Genomic DNA, 21606 nt, shown 5'->3' with positions numbered 1-21606 from the left:
GCAAAACAAAATATTGACACTTTGGGCCCAATTTGGACATTTTTTCTTAGGGGTGTACTCACTTTTGTTGCCAACAGTTTAGACATTAATGGCTGTGTGTCGAGTTATTTTGAGGGGACAGTAAATTTACACTGTTATACAAGCTGTACACTGACTACTTGACATTGTATCAAAGTGTCATTTATTCAGTGTTGTCGCATGGAAAGATATAATGAAATATTTGAAGAAATGTTAGGGGTGTACTCACTTTTGTGAGATACTGTATATAGGGGAAGGTGGGGTGATTTGTGCAACTTTTTACTCAAAGTGATTTTAAAGTGAGGCCTTGACAGTTATGTCTCCAACTCAAATATGTACATATATTTCAGGATGTTGTGCATCCCTGGCAATAAAAACTTTGGATCTGGAATAAACTGTTTAAGAAATATAGCTTTCGGAAAAAAAGTTGTTTTGGGGGTGATTTGTGCGTCATTGTGTCACAATGACAAAGTCACCATCATCATCTTTCTGGCCATCTGAACTCTCATCAGTGGTGTCGTTAAGTGGAATTGAGATGTCACTCTCTTCTGAGCTACTGTAGACAATCACTTTCTTTTGGTGACCAGCGTATACAGCCATGCCACTGGCACAACTCTCAGAAATGTACTTTGCACTAGTTGCTCCGTGCTTGTGGAACCAACTGCCACCTGACAAATGTGATTCCCCCTACATTTCTGCCTTTAAATCAAGGCTCAAAACCCATATGTACACCCTGGTGTTTCCTCCCCATTAACCTCTGCACTACTTACTTACCTCTGCACTACTATCTGTGTTTATGTGGATGTATGGGCTTTACGTCTTTTATTTTGGTTATTGTTATTTTACCTTCATTGTTTACCTACTGAATGCACTATGTACAGCACTTTGGACAGTGCAAACTGTCATAAATGTGCTTTTATAAATACATTTTACTTACTTACTTACTTATAACTCACCCAGGCCCTTGCGCACAAATCACCCCATCCCCAGAATTTTGGATAATAGGCATGATGCAGCAATTTAGGGTTGACATTGTGCTAACTATATAGACTCAAAGTGTAGCATACCAAAGCACTAAAACATGTGTCAAATGTTTTCAAACGTGTCTATAATTGTTCAGACACAATAATCAAAAAACCTTGATCATGGAAATTTTACTTTGAAAGGCAAAACACAGTTTTTTGAGCTTAAATGTGCTTATATCTTATTCCTTGTGTCTCCCTTCTTTACAGGATGAGTCAAATGGATGGCTCTTCTTAAATATGTGGTCACATTTCCAATTTCTTCCACGGTTTTCTAGAAACAAGGGGTTTTGCAACTTCCAAAATGCACAAATCACCCCACCTTCCCCTATATATTTTTTTTTTAAACGTTAATAATCCCTATATACTCCCTGGAACCGATTTTGACAGTATCTGCATATTTTGTTGAAGATTTACGCGCTCGGAGGTGAAGTAATGGATGCGCTATGACACTTAGTGATGTAATATCCTCCTAAATGAGCAATACTACTACTACTACTACTACTACAATATTACTAACTTTTATATCCAAATATAAAATTATTTGATGACATTATATTGCAGTACTAGCTTCTTGCAAAAAAAAAATTTGAAAAAAAAAAAAAAAAAACGAAGCTCCGAATACTAATTTAAACTCCGAATACTAATTTTCCGAACGAGTATTCGAATATTCGAATAATTCGGGCCAGCCCTATTCTCTACACACTGTCATTATGTCGTAATCATTGGTGAATCAATGGACTGCATATTTGCCACCAAGCTTCCATTCTTCACACCACAGTGCGAAGTGGAGGCAAGCTGGAATTGATTCTGTCTGAGTACACAGACCCACGGCTTTCTCATGGAGAGCTTTGGAGCACTTAAACATAAGTCTCAGGGCTGTTTCTGTAGAACTGGAAAATACGTTTTCTTATCGCTATCCATCTCCCCGATTGACCAAAACAAAATCTCATCAATTGTTTTGTTACGGGGCGACGGGGACTCCTAAATAACCTGAAAAACACCCTAGAACCAGGCCTTTTAAACACTTCGATTGTTCTTTGTTTTGTTCTTTTATTAAAGATTTATTTTGCTGTTTTTTCGATACTAAGAAATTCAAATTATAAGACATAGAGGGAACTATGGGCAGGTTTAAAAAGAACTATTTTGTTTGTGTATTTTTTTTTTTTTACAATTTTTTTCTGGTGGACTTCGATTTCTTCCAATCAACCTTAAAACCTTTTTTTTTTTTTGGTATTGCCTGAAATATCCTGATAATAAATCTTTTGTCCAGATAGTTTAAATTGAAATATTGACAATTTGTGAAAACTTTTAGTCAAGACCAAGTTTGTTCTTGTCGTAACTTCATTCACTAACTTACCCCAACATTTCTGTGTGTTTGTGTGGATATATCGGTACAGTTTTTATTTGTTCAAACTATTTTTTTTAACACATTGTTCAATCCATTTTTCAGTTGCTCTTCTTAAAAGCATCATCTAAGGTCCTCAACTGTCGCATGTCACCTTTAACGTTGTCATGCTTACTAACTAACACCTTCTGTGCTTGACGATTTTAACACCACAAACAGACAAACCAACGACCCCTCTCTGTGTGTGTGTCCCCGATCCCCTGGTCTGAAGAACCAAGAACCTCCAAGCCTCCATTTCATCCACTAACTAACAGGAAATAATTTCTCTGTTTGCTTCTTATGTTCCTTTTTTCAACCAGCACGCCTTTCACATTATGGTGGAGGTAAGAGCAGTCCAGTTGAAGTTGAAACATTATTGAGTTTCTCCCCCGTCCCTTATTTATTTATTTATTTATTGATTGATTGATTGATTGATTGATTGATTGATTGATTGATTGATTGATTGATTGGGTTCTGAGCTTGGTTTGAGTCATTCACCTTCAATCCCAGACCAACATTTTGGTTTTAATTTTTTTTTCCTTTTCGACAACGTCTTGTTTACTGGGTTTGTAACACATTTATTTTTTTGGGTTCTGCCTGTTTTTGTTGCATGGATGGATTTCTTTGCTATAAACATATCGTGCATGGTGGAAGGAATAGCCAACATGGCTTTGAATGCAGCCCACCCTCCTTTCTTAAAGGGGGAGTCAGTAATTCTGGAGAATGAGTTGTCAAAATCACTTTTTGTCAAAATCAGTGAATATCTCCTCACAATCTGCTACCTGTCTGTACTGTGTGTGTGCACTGAAAAAAAACTCTGATGTTAATACACAGCCTAGGCTCTGTAGAGGTGATGTAAACAAAGGGAGCCCACTGTAGCTAGCAACATGCCCGTTTACAGAGCCAAGGCTGTGTAAGAACACTGTATTTTTTTCAGCGCACACACAGTACGGAGGAGATAATACTGATTTTGACAAGAAACATTCTCCTGAATCGCTGACTCCACCTTTTTAAATGAGTTTTATTGTTTGAATGTCCATCTGAAATGTTCATGTAACATACTGTGTGTGATATGACCCAGTTTCCTAATGCTCAAAGCTGAACCTATATTGCTCACAATGTATTCCTATGCGGAGAGAGAGACAGAGCAGACAGGCTTTGAAACTATAAACTGCCGCATGTTTTTCCATTTTAAAAAGCAGCAGGCTGAGGAGGAGTGCAGATATTATTTTGCATAAGTAGGAGAATCGCCACTTACCTGGAACAGTTTTCATGTCTGAGTCGAGAGTGTAAATTACTTAAGTACAAGAGCAGCGTAAGCCTTTCGCAAATGTACTTTGGTTCAAAATGTATCACACTGAAGTCCATGGGGCTGCAGACATCACGAAAAACCCTCATGTGAAAAAATAAGATTAAGACTCTGAGAGTTTGGGCCATGGTGTATTGTCAGTCCAGGCTTTATTTAAAGATCATATACACAACTTTTTGTTATGGTAATATATCAATATGAAGAACCACCAACTCCGATGCAAAAGATTTACAGCAGCAGACCAGAACATCCTGTGTTTATGAACGCTACTAAATCAAAGTTGATTTTGCTTCACCTTGGTCATATTACCATTATTGATCTGATATAGTCACATATAAATACATTACCTCATCGCTATGCATTCTGCGGTCTCTCTTTCACTCGCTTCCTAAACAAATGCACGAGCTGCTGGTACGTGCTAGCAAATGTCTTAAAAACACTACTGCTTTAGTCCAAAGGAGGCGCTAGTCAAAGTTTCCATGCAGCCACTTAAAGGTCATGTCAAGAAACATTTGACCTTAAGATATGTGTTTTGGAGGCTTAAACCCAGATTAACTGCCCATTATAGGTTTATGTCTAAAAATCAAATTTGGCATTTTGATTCTGTAATGTCTTATAATATACAGTATTATAATGTCTATTCCAACTTTTCTTTTCTGATGAATATGTAATCAATAACATAGTAAAAGTCTTAAGGAATCCAAGTGATGGAAAGTTATTTTCTAAGGCTTTTCTTAACCATACCTTTATACCAATTTTCAGCCTCCTAAAGTACTGTTTTAGGGTAGAGGTGATATGTGCCAAATAATATAATACTGAATCCAGCCCAAAGCAGACCTAATGTTATAGATGAAGGTGTAACCCGACGAGGCCAGGGGAGATGGTGGAGGGTTTGGGAGAAGCGCGTGGAGCAGCAGATTGTGTGTTGCTGCTTCCTGTGGTCTGCTGACTGTGTGTAATACGTCCCGTTTGGGGCCGCGGCGCCCGACCATCGGACAACAGATCCAGTGACTCCCAGGGGAGACACCGGGCCGAGCCGCCACGTCAGGCCCAAGACCGGAACACAGACACAAAGAAACGCAAATAGATTTTTTCTCACTTAGAGTATATTTTTGCACATGTACATACAGTATACCCATCCATACATTCCATTCCAGTATGTATATACTTCCATGATTGTTAGTGGTCGGAATTGTAATTGCGATTCAAATTCAATCAATTGCACATCCAATACCTGATTGAACTTTTCAAAGAGAACTCTCACAAAAAAAATGTAGAGAAACATTTCTGTGAAACTATTATTTTGGTTGGTACTGTACAATGTGTTCTCGAAGATGTTATTTTCGAGTTGCCATTTCCTGCTATCCAACTTCAGCGGCATTGTGGGTAATTTCCCCTGTCATTTGGCTGGTGATGGCTGTGAGAGCGTAACCGTAGAGACAGCCGGTCTACCTCGCAGCTCCGTGTTAGAGGCTGAAGGCTTTGAGTAAACACACCATTTCAATCCTCCGTAGACACAAGGCTCCATATCTCAGCCAAACAAACCAACAGAAAGTTTCTTATCCCTTTTTTATTCTTACAAAAACATATTGTTAAAGGTGCAGTGTGTAATATGACATCATCAAGAAAGTTCTACAAAGTTCTAGAATGCAACACTCCCTGGGTAACCCCACCCCTTTCGAATAATAACAGAAGCTACAGTGGCCTTCAAGGACAAAAACAATTCTAAATTTTAAACAATGCACCTGATGACATTCCAACTATGACACTTTCAAGATGGCGGCACTAGGCCTTGGTCCAAAATATGCAGAAATATGGACATATATGAGACCCTTTTACAGAGTTTACAGAGCCTAGGCTGTGTATTAACACTGGATTTTTTTTTCAGCGCGCACACAGTACAGACAGGTAGTGGACCATGAGGAGATATTCACTGATTTATTTTAACAAAAAGTGTTTTTGACAACAAGCGTTCTGCAGAATCACTGACTTCACCTTTAATGTCACAACAGTATCTTTCCAGCCAACAGTAGCACCTTCTGTGTGTGTGCGCCAAACCCCAAAATGCATTATTACGAGGCAAACAAATTCAGATTGATAAAAATCAAACCCATAAATGCCACTAAATGATCTACAGTTTACTCCTGTGGCCACAATAATCTTGTTGGGACAGGCATTACAAAACCGAAGCCACTTCTTCCTGTTTCACTACTCGTGCATTTTTTATCTGTAGCACTGCCATAATTTTTCATAGTGCGAGACTTTGGAAATCACCAATATTTGTCTTTTGAGAAAGTCTGGCTGCCAAAACCTTGACAGTAAATTGAGCGGAGTCAAATTGTGTGTGTGTGTGTGTGTGTGTGTGTGTGTGTGTGTGTGTGTGTGTGTGTGTGTGTGTGTGTGTGTGTGTGTGTGTGTGTGTGTGTGTGTGTGTGTGTGTGTGTGTGTGTGTGTGTGTGTGTGTGTGTGTGTGTGTGTGTGTGTGTGTGTGTGTGTGTGTGTGTGTGTGTGTGTGTGTGTGTGCGTGCAGGGCTCCAGACTAACTTGTTTCATTGGGTGCACCGGTGCGCCTAACTTTTTCATCTAGGTGCACCAGCATATATTTTGGGTGCACCAAATTAGTGCTGCATGAATTGGAGAAATGCGATTATAGTGGCCAATATTGCGATTTGCGACGCAATATAATAAATGGTAGGCTATTATGATTCTACTTTCTTGGTTTTCAAGGAAGATTTGAGAATATTGACAGCTTTGATACCTGATCTCAATTTAAAACAAGCACATATTAAGAATCAGTGAAAATATAAAAAATAAAGCTTCTACTAGGCCTATACTGTTTTCAAAATAATAAAAATTATAGTTAAAAAATGTAATAAAAAAAAAAAATACTTCCCCATTAAAATAAATGCATTCTTCCAAAGACAATAGTCTTTATAAGCATTATCGAGTCTCCTTATCGATCCGGGTCTTTATCGATACCACTATCCATACTTTTCTATTATTTTGTTGAAAGATAACTGGTATTATTGCTTTAATTGCCCATAAGATGATCAGAGCTCAAGATAGGATGTTAAACAGGTCATAATTCCATAGTTAGGCTACTATCTATTTTATATTGCTGAAAAAACAAGTTTTTCACCAAAACTGTATTATTAAAATTTCTCTCCAAAAACCAAAATTTTTTTTTTTTTGTTACATTTGAACACACCATGATGACCTTTTATTTACCTTTGCCTAAAATTTATATTACCGAGGTGACCTGAACACAACACATTTGACACCGTTAGCAACTTTTTTTAAGCTAACTAGCTCTATATCACATGCTATATCCTGCCGATTTTAACATGGATTTGAAAACTGGATAACTATTTTTAACTGACAGGACTTTCTACACCGTCCGGTTGTATGATAACTACCGCTGCTTTGAATGACTGTTGATGCGCACGGTGCCGACTCTCTGAGCCCGTCTGCAGCAGCAGCTGTGCGCATTTTTTTTATTTTTTTGGACTACAGGTAGACGGATACTGAGTTGAAGGAGTTTTTTTTCAACCCAAAGACAGTTCATGGTAGGCAACTCTTTTATATGCCTTTGTTTTCCGTCACAGTTCAGCATGGATGCTGCTGCGCGTCGGCGTCCATGTTTGTTTGTTTACTCTGCTGTCGACTCTCTCCAAGAGTACCTATTTGCAGACTCGGCAACCGTCTTGCACGCCGTGTAGGTGCGCGCGCAGATACACACACACACACACACACCGACACACACACACACACACACACACACACACACACACACTGTCAGAGGGGCGCTACCAAAAAGACGAGAGGAGCAGTTGGAACGTATAGACACACGCGCGCACATTTATCCTACATTGAATCGCAATCGCAGCAGCCAATTTTGCGGTTATGTAATTGCACTAGCTGCTCACATCGCAATTAGATGAATCGTGCAGCACAACACCCAATATTACATTTAATATGACGTGATCAATTTCAGGTGCACTGGTGCGACCAGTGGAAATATCTGGTCGCACTCCACAGATTTTTGGGCGCATGTGCGCCCAAATTAGGCGCACTCTGGAGCCCTGTGTGTGTGTGTGTGTGTGTGTGTGTGTGTGTGTGTGTGTGTGTGTGTGTGTGTGTGGTTCTCCGCGTGCGTGCGTTGAAATGTAATGTACTTTTCTTTTTCTTTTTCTTCCTCACCACAACCAAAGAGAACTCATTGGCTTAAGTGTTTTCTGTTAAACTATGTCTGTCACTATTAGGCTTCAGTAGCAAAACCTTGTAACTTTGAAAGAGGTTGTTGCCTTTTTAATGGGAAGGTTAGGAAAACAGCCCTTGGATTGACGAGCACTTTTACCTTTTGATATGCTGTCAAGGTGTTTGAGTGGATCCAATGCGCCCTCAGGGTCTTTGAAAACTTGCTCCGGCTTATCTAGCTCCGTGTAGGCCTTCAGTTCAAGTAAAAACATGAACTTAGCCGGTCGTTTCAGTACAGAAAAAAAGATATATTTTACTTTTCCGTGGCAGTAGCAGATACAGAGCCATGGAACAGGGGTCTTTATAGCATTTTTTTTAAAGAAAGCAATGAATTTTATATTTTCAAAATAAGGCATTAAAAGTATTGAATTTCACCGACACATTATTGCACGTCCTTTACAAAGGTCTTACATTTTTTGATTGTCCTTTTTGAGTGATAAATACTTGGAGAGGGGTTCGTTATATGCCAAAGAGGAACTTTTTGATTTAGTTATTAAGACACACTTCACAAAGCTTTTGCTTATCTAAATATATTAATGTGAGTTTATAATAAATGTTCTTTTATTATAAGTAGCTTTAAAAGTGCAGTGTGTAATATGACATCATCAAGAAAGTTCTACAAAGTTCTAGAATGCAACACTCCCTGGGTAACCCCACCCCTTTAGAATAATAACAGAAGCTACAGTGGGCTTCAAGGACAAGAACAATTCTAAATTTTAAACAATGCACCTGATGACATTCCAACTATGACACTTTCAATATGGCGGCACTAGGCATTGGTCCAAAATATGCAGAAATATGGACATATATGAGACCCTTTCTAAGGGGAAAAAAAAGAATTCAAAACATTTTTTTCAGCTATTATGCACTAAATTAAATGTACTTATGGATATTATAAGTACTTTCTACAAAATCTGCTAGGAAATAAAACCTAACATTCTACACACTGCAGGTTTAAAATGCATAAGAATTCCCATTATATCCTTTCTACTTTTTGCCAGTGTATGGCCTTGACATTGGCATTCAGTAAATTCTAAGTGGCATTCAGAAGGTATTAGAAAGTCTTAAATATAACTGTGATCTCCCCGGGGTGGCGTGATGGAAGTAAAAGTCTAGATTTTACAGCAGCGTATCTGGTTTCATCAAAGGCCATTCGCCATGTGCTAGTCTTTCTCTGCTACCTTTTATCCTTCTGGAAATGTGACTCCGCACGACACTGCATGCCTCTTTTTAACCTCTCTTTCTATCGCTCCCTCTCTCTTTCTCCCTCTCTCTCTCTCTCTTCCCCTTTCTCTCCCCCTTTCCCCCCTCTCTCTTTCCCTCTCTCTCTTTCTTTCTCCCTCTCTTTCCCCCTCCCTCTCTCTTCCTCCCTCTCCCTCTTTCTCTCTCCCTCTCCCTCCCTCTTCCTCTCTCTCTCTCTCTCCCTCTATCCCCCCCTCTCTCTTCCCCCTCTCTCTCTCCCTCCCTCTCTCCCCCCCTCTCTCTCCCCCCTCTCCCTCTCTCTCTCCCTCTCTCTCCCTCCTTCTCTCCCCCCCCTCTCTCTTTCTTTCGTCCCATGTGAAAGTGATCAGCTTAATCCCGATCACCAGCTGTGTTTAACCTACTTTACATTTGGAACACTTGGCTTCCTTCCTTGCTTTCTTTTTTTGTGTGTATGGGATTATCACGAATGCCGGGCGCACGCATGAGGCAATGACCCACGAAGGTTAGGCACGAAAGGCCCCCTAAACAGTTCTATCATTGGAACGGGACTTACTTTAAATTCATCCATGATAAAGCCTTGTCTCTGCCCTTGTGTGCCAATTTGTTATCCCTTTAAACCTTATCCCAATTCTACACGCTGTTGCCATCATGCAATACCTATTTCTGCTTCAACTAGCCTTTTGCCTATTTGTTTTCTTTTCTGTTTTTACATTTTACAAGATTACATTGAACTAATCACTAGTATGAAGTTACCTTTGCAAAATATTGATTTCTTACTAAGTTGTAACTCCCCTTGGGCACCTTGTTTACATACCTTTGTTTACATACCAATTTACAGAGCCTAGGCTATGTATTATCACCAGTTGTTTTGTAGCACACAGTATGGACAGGTAACGGGTCATGAGGAGATATGAACTGATTTTGGCAAAGTGTAAGGCATGATTTAAGATGTGTAAATGACAGTGGTTCTGCTGCTCTGAGCTCCTCATGCGTGTTGTTGCTTAGCCAAAATCCCGGTCACCTTCAGAGTAAGCCAATGCTATTTAGCTATGTTTAGTTTCAAATATCTTTATTGTGGAAAATAGAATAATCATCGAATATAGCAATCCACAAAATAATAATATGTGCCAAGAGGAACATTTAAATATTTCTGAAACAAATGTTTTCATGTAACAGCAAACGAGACCATCAGTGCAATGAATGCAATTTTGTTTTTTATATTTTTCCTTAATGCCTTTGTCATGGGTACACTCACCCAGGGACAACAGCTAGCGTGGTAAAAATAGCAAAATTTCCTTGGAGCACCTTTAAACAAACGGCAACAACATAAAACATAATATTACAGAACTTATACCTTATAAGCTGTACAATTTATCGATTTGATTTATAACAGTACCAAATGGACAGTATAACTAGAAGCCACTCTATTTAAACGTCCTGAATACAGATTAACACTGTCCTCTCTTGTCTTTTGATGTTTTCTTTCTCCCCAGGACCCCGGACCCTCTCCCCCGTCGCCCCTGTTGGGACACAAACCTCTGCAGTTGATCGAGGTGAAAGCCAGGGGGCGCTATGGGTGTGTCTGGAAGGCCCAGCTGCTCAACGATTTTGTGGCCGTTAAAATCTTCCCCATTCAGGTATTACACTGGTCCTGTGTAAAATGTTTTTAAGTTCAAGACACTGCAGGTGAAAAGGGTGAAAATGCAGAACAGATTTTGATACAGCTTTTTTCACACATCAAATACTGTGTACAGGTCTTTTTAAAATGTATTTTCAGCATGTTTGCATGAACAAAATGCATCATAAATCAGACATTTGACAACATATTGACAGTAACCTTCAGAATAGTGTTAAGAACGATTATGGAAAGTCTAGTTGATGTAAATGGGTTAGGGTTGCTTTAGAAGTGAGGATATTTGGTTCAGAGTATTGAAAAAAAACTTTCAATTGGGCGGCTTAATAACTTCAATAACATCTTGTTGCTATCTTGTTTAGGACAAGCTGTCTTGGCAGAACGAGTACGAGATCTACACGGTGAACGGAATGAAACATGAAAACATTCTCCTCTTTCTGGGCGCCGAGAAAAGGACCAACAACCTGGACCTGGAGCTCTGGCTCATCACCGCCTACCACGACAGGGTGCGTAGCTAGCATCAGGCTAAAGCTAGTCTGGTATTTTATCCATTCAGATTCTGTGTTCATTGGGGCGACTGTGGCTCAGGTGGTAGAGCGGGTCGGCCGATGATCAAAGGGTTGGTGGTTCGATCCCCGCCCTGGCTGCCACCTGTGTCATGGTTGTTGTGTCCTTGGGCAAGACACTTCACCCACCTTGCCTTGTGTGAATGTCGATAGTTAGCCTGCTGCTATCGGTGTATGAATGTGTGTGTGAATAGTAACAGGTCTCCCTTGCTAAATAATTTCTGATGGGATTTACCTGTGTAAATAAAGGTTAGAAAAAATTTAAATAACGAAAGGCTAAGCTGCTAGCTAATATGGGGGAAAACTACTGACATTGGATAAGGCTTTTCTCACTCACTCTCACATTGATAGTTTGTGTAGAAGGTTTTAGATTTCTCACATTTTCAATCAAAACATTGCTGAAAAATCTTGTGCAATTGTCTCTGAAATGAACCACAACTGAATAGTAGATTTTTTGTAAAATTCAGACATCTACAGCTAAATGGTTAGAAAAAAGTATCCCAAAAACAACAGGGGCCCACACTATGCTGTTATAAAACTGCAGCAGAAGTGTCCATGTAAACAACGATTTCTTCCACTTAGCAGTTTGTTTGTGTGCATGTAAACACAGTTATTTAGCGTCCGTCTCATGCTCATTGCACACAGATGTTAAAAACACTCCAGGATAGGCCGTAAATAAACTGAAAAATAGTGGAAGAAAATGCACGTTGTATCGATGTTATTTGTTGCCCTAAGAGCTACTCCATATAATTACAATATACTTGATGCTGTATATTTTTAAAGGCCTTGTTTATCCAGAGAAGGGGGGACTTGAACCTTGTTATCCCCGTTTCGCTTCACTCACCGTTGTAGCCACAATCTTTGCACACAGCGTTTGGGGCTCTAAGTGCCTCTGTGTATTGAGGGTCATTACCGGCTGAAGTGGAGAGAGCTATTCTGGTATGCTTCGCTTGCTTTAAATTTTCCCCCAACTAGGCTGAAGAATTTGAAACGCAGTTCTTAAGAAACCATGTTAAAAAGGTTGAAAAATGAAAGGTACTAGTGTGGGTGTGGCGGGAAAGGCTTAAACACCCAACAATACATCTTTTTGCAGGGCCACTTAACCCTACAGCAGCTCTACAAGTGCTTAATGTGTCCGAGCTCTTCAAGTAGGAATGACATGGAAGGAATTTGTTTGAAAGGAGCTTCAGGGAAAGGTCATACTACCGGCAATGAATCAGGGACACCCTTTAGTGCCTTGTCAAGTTTGCACTGTAATTATTTAGCAAGCAGAAGTCCTGAGAGGATATATAACTTAACACTTAAAGTCAGTGGCTACGAGGAACTCTCGGTTTTTAGTTTATTCATGCAACCCCTTTGGACAAAAGCGGTAAGTGTTTTTACCACGCCAGCTGTTGTTCCTGGGTGAGCGTATACCCATGACAAATACATTAATAAAAACTATATAAAAATAGCATTCTGTTCTCTGATGGTCTCGTTCACTCACTGTTGCATGTAATTTATGATCATCAGAGGAAAAATTAGACTGTTTCACAAATATTTTAAAGTTCCTCGTAGCGCCTTTAAAGCTGGAAAATAAATGTATCCCCATATTTCCTCACTATTTAGTATGCCAGAAAAAGATTTAGGATGTCCCAATACATGCAAGTCAATTGTAGTATGCTGAAAATACATAATTGCCCCACTAACTCCCAATAGCATGTTGGTGTATTTTGTCTTTATTCTTGACATTTCTTGACATAATGAAAAAAAATCTACCTTATCTGATTTTCTTTTCTCTCCTGTGGCTCTAAAACTCTTCTGTATTTTAGTACAGTACGTGGTGTAGTAAAAAGAAAAAGTAGAGAGAAAAAATATGTGAATTGGAACGCAGGGAAAGTCTCCTCCTTGCCAGCGTTTGAGAGCAGGTGTTGTGTCAAAGTCTTGGACCCTGTCAGAGTTGAGGCTGTGACTGAGGCTCCGGCTTGTGTAACACAGCTGGAGCGGTGATTGCAGACTTCAGCGATTCCTAGACAGCTGATTTATGCCGCCACGTTTGATGCATCGAAGCAGCTTTACTGTATGTGTTGAGATTTGTAGTGTCCTTAACATGCAGCGGCACGCTTTGAACTGGATACAAGCCCCTCCGAAAAACTCCCTACGCTTTCATCTTTCCTTATCTTGAATGGTTTAAATATTAAAGATGGAGTCGGCAATTCTGGAGAACGCTTGTTTTTTTTAAACAAAATCAGTGAATATCTCCTCACAATCCGCTACCTGTATGTACTTGTTTGTGCCCTGAAAAAAAAAAGATATGACAGCCTAGGCTCTGTAAACTGGTGTGTAAACAAAGGGGGCCCACCATAGCTAGCAACATGCCTGTTTTCCAATTCTAGAATGTGTATTTACATTGGATCACACACAATACATGCAGGTAGCGAATCTTGAGGAGATATTCACTGGTTTTGATACAAAGTTATTTTCACAATAAGCCTTACCTACAATTGCTCACTCCAACTACAGTATAATTGCTCTCAGTGGGATATTATCTGATTGGTCAGATCAATCAATTTCTTCAATTTAACAGAATGTTGAAGAGCATAGAAATAACTGAACGCAACTTAGTATAAACACACACACACACACACACCCACACACCCACTGGGAAGCATTTCTCCAAAACCACCTGAACTCATCAGATTAAAATGTATTTCTATCTATGGGGCGCCCTTAGCTCAGTTGGTAGGGCGTCCCCCCCATTGGCCTCGGCCAGCAGCGGACCCGGGTTCGATTCCAGCCCGCGGTCGTTCTCTGCATGTCACTCCCCTCTCTGCCCCATTTCAACTCTGTCTCTACACTATCAATAAAGCATAAACATGCCAAAAAAAATATCTTAAAAAAAAAAAAAAAATCTGTTGGTGCAGACTGCCATCTAGTGGCCAATACGCCAACTACACCTCCTGTCTTTGGCCTCTCCAGAAGTGACCTTGTTTCATGTTGACATTATGTAAGAACAGAGATGTTGTATAACAGATAGCAAATGAAACACAGCAAATTCAACATTATATATAGAACTTGAAACATGATTTAGTGCTTGAATTACATGTTTAAATATTATGAAGGAGATATTATGGTCACTGTCTTGTTTGCAATATTAGGTTTGAATAACGTGTACAGTATTTGAAGTGATTTGATAGCGGTTAGAGCCCCCCCCCCCCCCCCCCATAGAGTCTCAGTCCTCTCAACAGCAGACCCAGGTTAGAATCCAGCCCGGGTCGTTCTCTGCATGTCCCTTCTCTGACACATTTAATCTCTGTCTCTCCAAACACTGTCTAATAAAGCAAAAATGCCCAAAAATGTATCTATAAAATCCCCTCTCCTCTCTGCTTCAGGGCTCTATGACAGACTTCCTGAAGGCCAACGTTGTGTCGTGGAACGAGCTGTGCCACATCACGCAGACGGCGGCGCGCGGCCTGGCCTACCTCCACGAAGACATCCCGGGACACAAGGACGGACACAAGCCCTCCATTGCTCACAGGTAGAAAGGCATCTAGATTTATATTGTTATTCTTCTACAGGTACGGACACATCTACTGTATATTTATTATGTATATTTTAATTTATAGCATCCTTCTGACATTCTTCAAAGAAGGCTTGTAGCCAAAATCGCTTTTTGTCAAAATCATTAAATTTCATTTCATTTCATTTTCATTTAACTTTTATTTATCCTCGAGAGACCAATTGAGGGGTGACCCTCATTTACAATGGTGTCGAGTTCAAACAAATTCCAAGGAAAAACAACAATGCATACACAATATTCAATGCAAATACATCAAATACACAACAACAGGTGAAGAGAAGAAAAAACAAAAAACAAAAAAACAATTGAAACATTTACATAGTGGTGAAGAGTGGCAGCAATTAAAATGAAATTAAATGGGTGAAAGTACAATATAGCCTAATTAAAACAGTTACAGGTAGAGTTTGGCAGATTTAAGATAGTTTGTTTAAATTGATTAAAGGATATGAAGGTATTTAGTTTAATTTGTTGCTGTAAATATCTACTCACGAAAAAAAATCCAGCATTAATAGACAGCCTAGGCTCTGTAAAGGGGCATGTTGTTTGGTACGGTGGCCCCCTTTACTTACATAACCTTTGTTTACAGAACCTAGGCTGTGTATCAACTAACTTACGAAGATATTCACTGATTTTGACTAAATTATTTTGCCAACAAGAATCCCTGACTCCATATTTAATCATATCTACACTCAGACTAAATGTATTTTCTGTCTCTTTCTCTGTGTCTCAGGGACATAAAGAGTAAGAATGTTCTGTTGAAGAGCAACCTGACGGCCTGTATCGCAGACTTTGGCCTCGCGCTGAAGTTTGAAGCCGGAAAATCAGCTGGAGACACACATGGACAGGTAAGAGTTCACAGTAAAACCTTCCTCACCATTATTCTAAGTGTTAGAAATGTGCTTCTAAAACTAACAGACACGTGAAATAGTTGTAATTGTCATAAAATGCATTTTAAATAAATACAAAAATGAAATATAGGCAAGGCAAGTTTATTTACATAGCACAATTCAGACACAAGGCCATTCAAATTGCTTTTACAGGGACATGAAATACGTCAAGATTAGAATTTATATAATATATTTATTAATATACAATACATAACTCAAGGAAATCAGCAAGTTTCAAGGCAATTTTATTTTTTATTTTTTTTAAGATTTAAAAAAAATTAAAACTGCAAAATTTGGGGTAACTTTAAGAATAAACTTATAATAAAACATTTTATTATACAAAAATTCAACCTTAATGTTTTGCATGAACATACCAGACTTAACCGTAGTGATGGGAACACAGGTCTGGAACATTTCGGTAAATAGTTTGAAACATCTGTAGCTGATAACAGTTTATTTGTTGTGTGTCATTGATCCCTGTGCGACTTTGAAATGTTTCCCCAAATCTTTCATCACATCTGTTCCGTATCAGTAAAACCACAAGCTTGGATTCAAAGAGAAAAACTTGAACAATTGAATTATTGCGCTGAGATCATTTCATCATTTTGGACTGATTCCCTGTGTTTGGTTTTGATGTTTTTGCCAACAAAGCAACAACAGATCCGTGACTAGAATCTGTTTTCGCCGTCTCAGCCCATCTGTGAGCTCAGTCATGACTTTCTGTTCATTTGAAAAAGTTCAAGGTCCAATTATTGTAATTCGATAAAAAAAGTTTTTGCTTCTATTTGACTGTGAGAATGTCAATCGAGGCTCTGTCCTCTTCACAGCTGTGGTTCTCTGCATGTCATTCCCCTCTCTCTGCCCCATTTCATCTCTGTCTCTACAAAACTGTCTAATAAAAAGCAAAAATGCCCAAAAATTATCTTAAAAAAAAAAGAAATTCCACAATAAAATGTTTGTGTTCTATTTGACTGAGAATGTCAATCGAGTCTCAGTCCTCTTCACAGCAGACCCGGGTTAGAATCCAGCCAGGGGCCTTCTCTGCATGTCATTCCCCTGTCTGTCTGTCTGTCTGTCTGTCTGTCTGTCCTCTTCACAGCAGACCCGGGTTAGAATCCAGCCCAGGGCCTTCTCTGCATGTCATTCCCCTCTCTGCCCCATTTTATCTCCAAACTTTCTAATAAAATCATAACAAAATGTTTGTGTCCTAATGCTTCCTTCCCTGTTCTCTGCAGGTGGGGACGCGGCGCTACATGGCTCCTGAGGTCCTGGAAGGAGCGATTAACTTCCAGCGCGACTCCTTCCTGCGCATCGACATGTACGCCTTTGGCCTCGTGCTCTGGGAGCTCGCCTCGCGATGCACCGCCGCCGACGGTAAGAGTTGTTATGACTGTTATGAGAGTTGTTATGTCTTGACTCTGTGTGACTCTGTGTGAGGTTTATTTTATAATTTTAACACTGGAAATGCCTTTATATTCACTGCAGCACACATATTTCTCATATCCCAAGTGACTGTGCAAAACCAAATTATTTTGTATTTTTATACTCTTAACTTACATATATCCGTATATATTATTTTTTCTATTTATGCTTGCATATTGCTGTCTAATTGACTTGATATTTAAATTTTTTTTTTATTATTTTCATTTGAATGTATTCCTGTCTGGTTTTTCATTTTGTACTCAGGTCTCCTTTGCAAATGAGAATATGATCTCAATGTGATTTTCCTGATTAAATAAAGTATATTTATGTATCTGTCTGTCTGTCTGTCTGTCTGTCTGCCTGCCTGTCTGTCTGTCTGCGTGTCTGTCTGTCTGTGTGTCTGTCTGTGTGTCTGTCTGTCTGTGTGTCTGTCTGTCTGTCTGTCTGTCTGTGTGTCTGTCTGTCTGTCTGTCTGTCTGTGTGTGTGTCTGTCTGTCTGTCTGTCTGTGTGTGTGTCTGTCTGTCTGTCTGTCTGTGTGTGTGTCTGTCTGTCTGTCTGTCTGTCTGTCTGTGCACAGGCCCGGTGGATGAGTACATGCTGCCCTTTGAGGAGGAGGCGGGGCAGCATCCGTCTCTGGAGGACATGCAGGACGTCGTGGTTCATAAGAAGCTGAGGCCGTGTCTCAGAGACGTCTGGCAGAAACACGCGGTCAGTGTCTCTGCACACTTTTTGGAAATCAAACATTCCTTTTTTTTATATATATATACAGTATAGCTACAGCTCCAGAAAAAAATAAGAGACCATTCTGGATTTTTCCTAAATCTTCATCTCTACATTGCTTATTGAAAATGCTCTTTCATGACAAAAAATGTAATGGAATTTTGTAGAAATGTTGTCAGTAGTTTGTAGAATAAAACCAAAATGTTCATTCTACTCAAACATTTGCCTATAAATAGTCAAACGAGAGACACTGAACATTTGGAGTGATCTCTTAATTTTTTCCAGAGCTGTATATATTTTTTTATTAATTCACATACAATATCAACCATACCAACAGACAAGGGCCAATTTTTCTTTCTCTTTCTTCTCCACCGCGCTATATAAATCAAGTCCATTAAACATTTATTCACGCAAAATTTGACTTGATTCTTTTTTCCTTTGCTATCTCCCAGGGTCTTACCATGTTAAATTTGTTTTGAAAACTGCTATAATATAAATGAAGTTTATAATTTTCTTATTCCAGGGTCTGGCGATGTTGTGTGAAACCATAGAGGACTGCTGGGACCATGAGGCCGAGGCGCGTCTGTCCGCCGGCTGCGTGGAGGAACGAATCGGCCAAATGCAGCGACAGGCGCCCGTCATCTGCCCCGAGGAGATAGTCACTGTAGTCACCATGTTAACCAACGTGGACCTCGCGCCCAAGGAATCCAGCTTATGATCCAGACAATGGATCTACACACACGGAGGTGAAGCCGACCCTGGTTGGTTGGCAGAGAAGTGTTGAAATTTGAGTTTTTTCGTTTTATTTTTTAGGTTTTTTCGTTTTTTCCTTGTAAGTGCGGGCCGCTACTCGCGTTCAGGAAAAACACACCGGCGCCCACCTCACCACGTCAGTCGATATCCACCTCATTTTGATGTGCGTGTGTGCCCGAGGATTTTAAACATTTTACCGGGTAAAAGTTCAAGTTTGAAAACTCTCTCGTCCGGAGACAAACAATTCAGGATTTTACGACGACTTTGAAAAACGTCTTGGAGTGACAGCGCTTGTGACGAACACTTTTATCATGTATTGTTTTTATACACACACACTCGCAGAGGAGGAAGACCCGTTCTGATGGTTTTCTAAGGAGAGAAGGACATCAAACGACAGTGATGTTTCTCAGAACTCTCAGTGAATTTTAGTGTAAAAAAAAAAAAACTTCAAAACTGAAAAAATAACGAGAAAAAAGACGCCAAGAGCCCGATGCTCCGGATACATTTTGCTGTTTTTTTCTCGTGTGCGTTTTTTTGTTTTGTTGAAGAAACAACTATCGTTCTGCCAATAAGCAACGGCTTCTGAATGTTCATAGTGTAATGCTGCTGTACATAGTGTATTATGGACCCAGACAAACTTGGTAATCAAGCTTATTTTGAATGGGATTGACGGGGGGGGGGTTGGGGGAATGAATGGGTGAGGGAGGGAGGGAGATAGGGGTTCATTTTCAAGCATTACGACGATAAAAAAAAACCATAAACCTCCTTCAACCAGGTATACCTCACTTCAGACGGACACAGTTTAAATTCAGTCCCTCTCCCTGTTCACAGTCATAGCTCAAACTATCACCACCTTCGATATCCAAACAGTCTACTTTCGGCCATGACACTTCTTCATGGATATTTTAGTCCGCAAAAAAACTACAGTACATAAACATGGCCAAACACACCATTTAAATACAAGTGTTTCTCCCTTTCTTAGGGAAACGTTTAGTTCGATTTATGACTGAATCAATGAATCAATAACTGCTATTTTATTTTTCCGATTCTTTTGTTTTGTTATATTATTTTATTTTCTGAGATCTCTTCTAATAATGGGAAAAGAGAAAAAGCAAAACGCCCTGTGAAAAAAGTTGTTGTTTAAAGTTTGAAAATTATTTTTCCGTTTTTGGTTTGCCGTGTAAAACTGTACACCGGAGTAATAATAATAATCTATTGCTGAAAAAAAGCATAATGTTTTGACCGTGAGATCTGATTATACAGAATATGTATTGTATCTCCCTCTCTGGATTAGCGCTGGGTACCAATTAATAATACTGTTCAAATTAGGTATCCGTTCCAATTTAGGTTTGAGAAAAAAAAAACGTTTGAAAATCATCTTGAAGTTAAAACCACCAAAATAAAAGTTTTCAAAATATTTTCGAAAATCAAACCATGTTCCTCTTGTTCTTATTATATTATAAAATCAGTTTATCATGATCTGTTTCAATGTAGAAAAAAGTTAATTCAACAATGTGGATCAGAAATGTGGAGTTATCAAATTTGTAGTGCGCTTTTCTTCTTTTTTTTTTTTTTTTTTTTTTTTAAGAATTTCTTGGGAGGTAGTGGTACCCAGCCCTACTTTGGAATCAACCTGTATTTAGCTGAGCCAGCTTTGCTTTCGATTTGATTGCGCGCACACACACACACACACACACACACACACACACACATCTTTTTGGGATTTACTATCAAGACTTTTCTGCTCTCTTTTGATACACCTCAGGAATCTTTGCTATACTCACACACCACGTCCTCACAACGTCTGTCCCAAACTGGAATACCTCCTATCGCTCTACCGCAACCTTGCTGGATTCTTCACCTCATTTCTCCACTTGTACTTGCTTTAGCCGTGCTGTCATACTCATATAACAAACCCCAGCGTTCCAAATTACATACTTTTTATTTTTACCATACTACATAGATACCAAATCATCTTGGTTACATACTACAAGTTAACTGGATTTACTAAAACAATTACAAATTGGATGTACTGGCTGGCATACTAAATTCTAGTATTGAATTATAATTATTATCTTTAATTTTTGATTGATACATATGCCTAAATCTTTTCAGATGCTTACTATCATGTAAGTAAATGCCAAAGTCACAAAGTGGGCCAGTTACAGCGGCTTTAGCTGTGAGAGCTGGGTCGTTTTTCCAGTGTTTCCACTTCGGTTAAGGCAACTGTTGCCCAAATGTATTTACTCAACATCTCCACAAGCAAGCCAAAATAGCTCTTAGCTGTGTATCGGGTTGACTAGTTTTTGAGATTTTTCCTTAGCCTTAGTGTCAATACTTTCTCTTTAACTACTACAGATTGGTGCCAGACATTATGGGTCATTTGTATTGAGTTTGTTTGCTCTTGACAACTAGCTGATATACAGACAATTAGACACAACCTACTCTAAGTAAATAGAACAATACACTGCCAGTAAGTTTAATATTGCTCACACATACATACACACACACACGGGCTGAAATATACCAAACGATAGCACGGCTAACAAACTGCATTTGGACAAATTGAGATGGAAAAATTCATGTCATTCTCTCTCTCTTTCATCCCCGGTGCCATTTCTACGTCCACACACACAGTATAAGTTTAACTCTAGATGTCAGGCAAAACGGATGTAACTGTCATTGTTGTCAAGGCGACAAAGACATTTTCTTTTCTTTTTTTTGTATTTTATTTCATCGAAACACTGGTGCCGGCAGATCTCTCCTCAAAGCTTTGGGACGGTTTCACAGGCAAGGTTTGAAATTTGAGCTTTTGTTTTGAAAATCTAATTTTTTTGCAGTTAGAAATATTTGAAAAAAATCTACCAAA

At 39.3% G+C, this 21606-nt stretch overlaps 1 protein-coding gene across 1 annotated transcript in view; it reads left to right on the top strand.

Annotated features, from left to right (window-relative positions):
- The window catches only part of LOC307269680 (activin receptor type-2A-like), a gene marked incomplete at its 5' end in the record, with an annotated part of 59997 nt that extends 40635 nt beyond the window's left edge, over positions 1-19362 (top strand). The window contains 7 exon segments of the mRNA XM_080052684.1: positions 10690-10833; positions 11192-11335; positions 14767-14912; positions 15685-15799; positions 17077-17215; positions 17842-17972; positions 18508-19362. Of these exon segments, the coding sequence (XP_079908810.1) occupies positions 10690-10833; positions 11192-11335; positions 14767-14912; positions 15685-15799; positions 17077-17215; positions 17842-17972; positions 18508-18702 (1014 nt within the window). The 3' untranslated portion in view covers positions 18703-19362.
- Positions 19363-21606: the final 2244 nt, after the last annotated feature.

Source organism: Ammodytes marinus (genome assembly GCF_949987685.1).
Source record: "Ammodytes marinus genome assembly, chromosome: 24".
NCBI lineage: Eukaryota > Metazoa > Chordata > Actinopteri > Uranoscopiformes > Ammodytidae > Ammodytes > Ammodytes marinus.
Note: the sequence above shows the minus strand (reverse complement) of the source record. Positions and strands in the feature narration are given on the sequence as shown.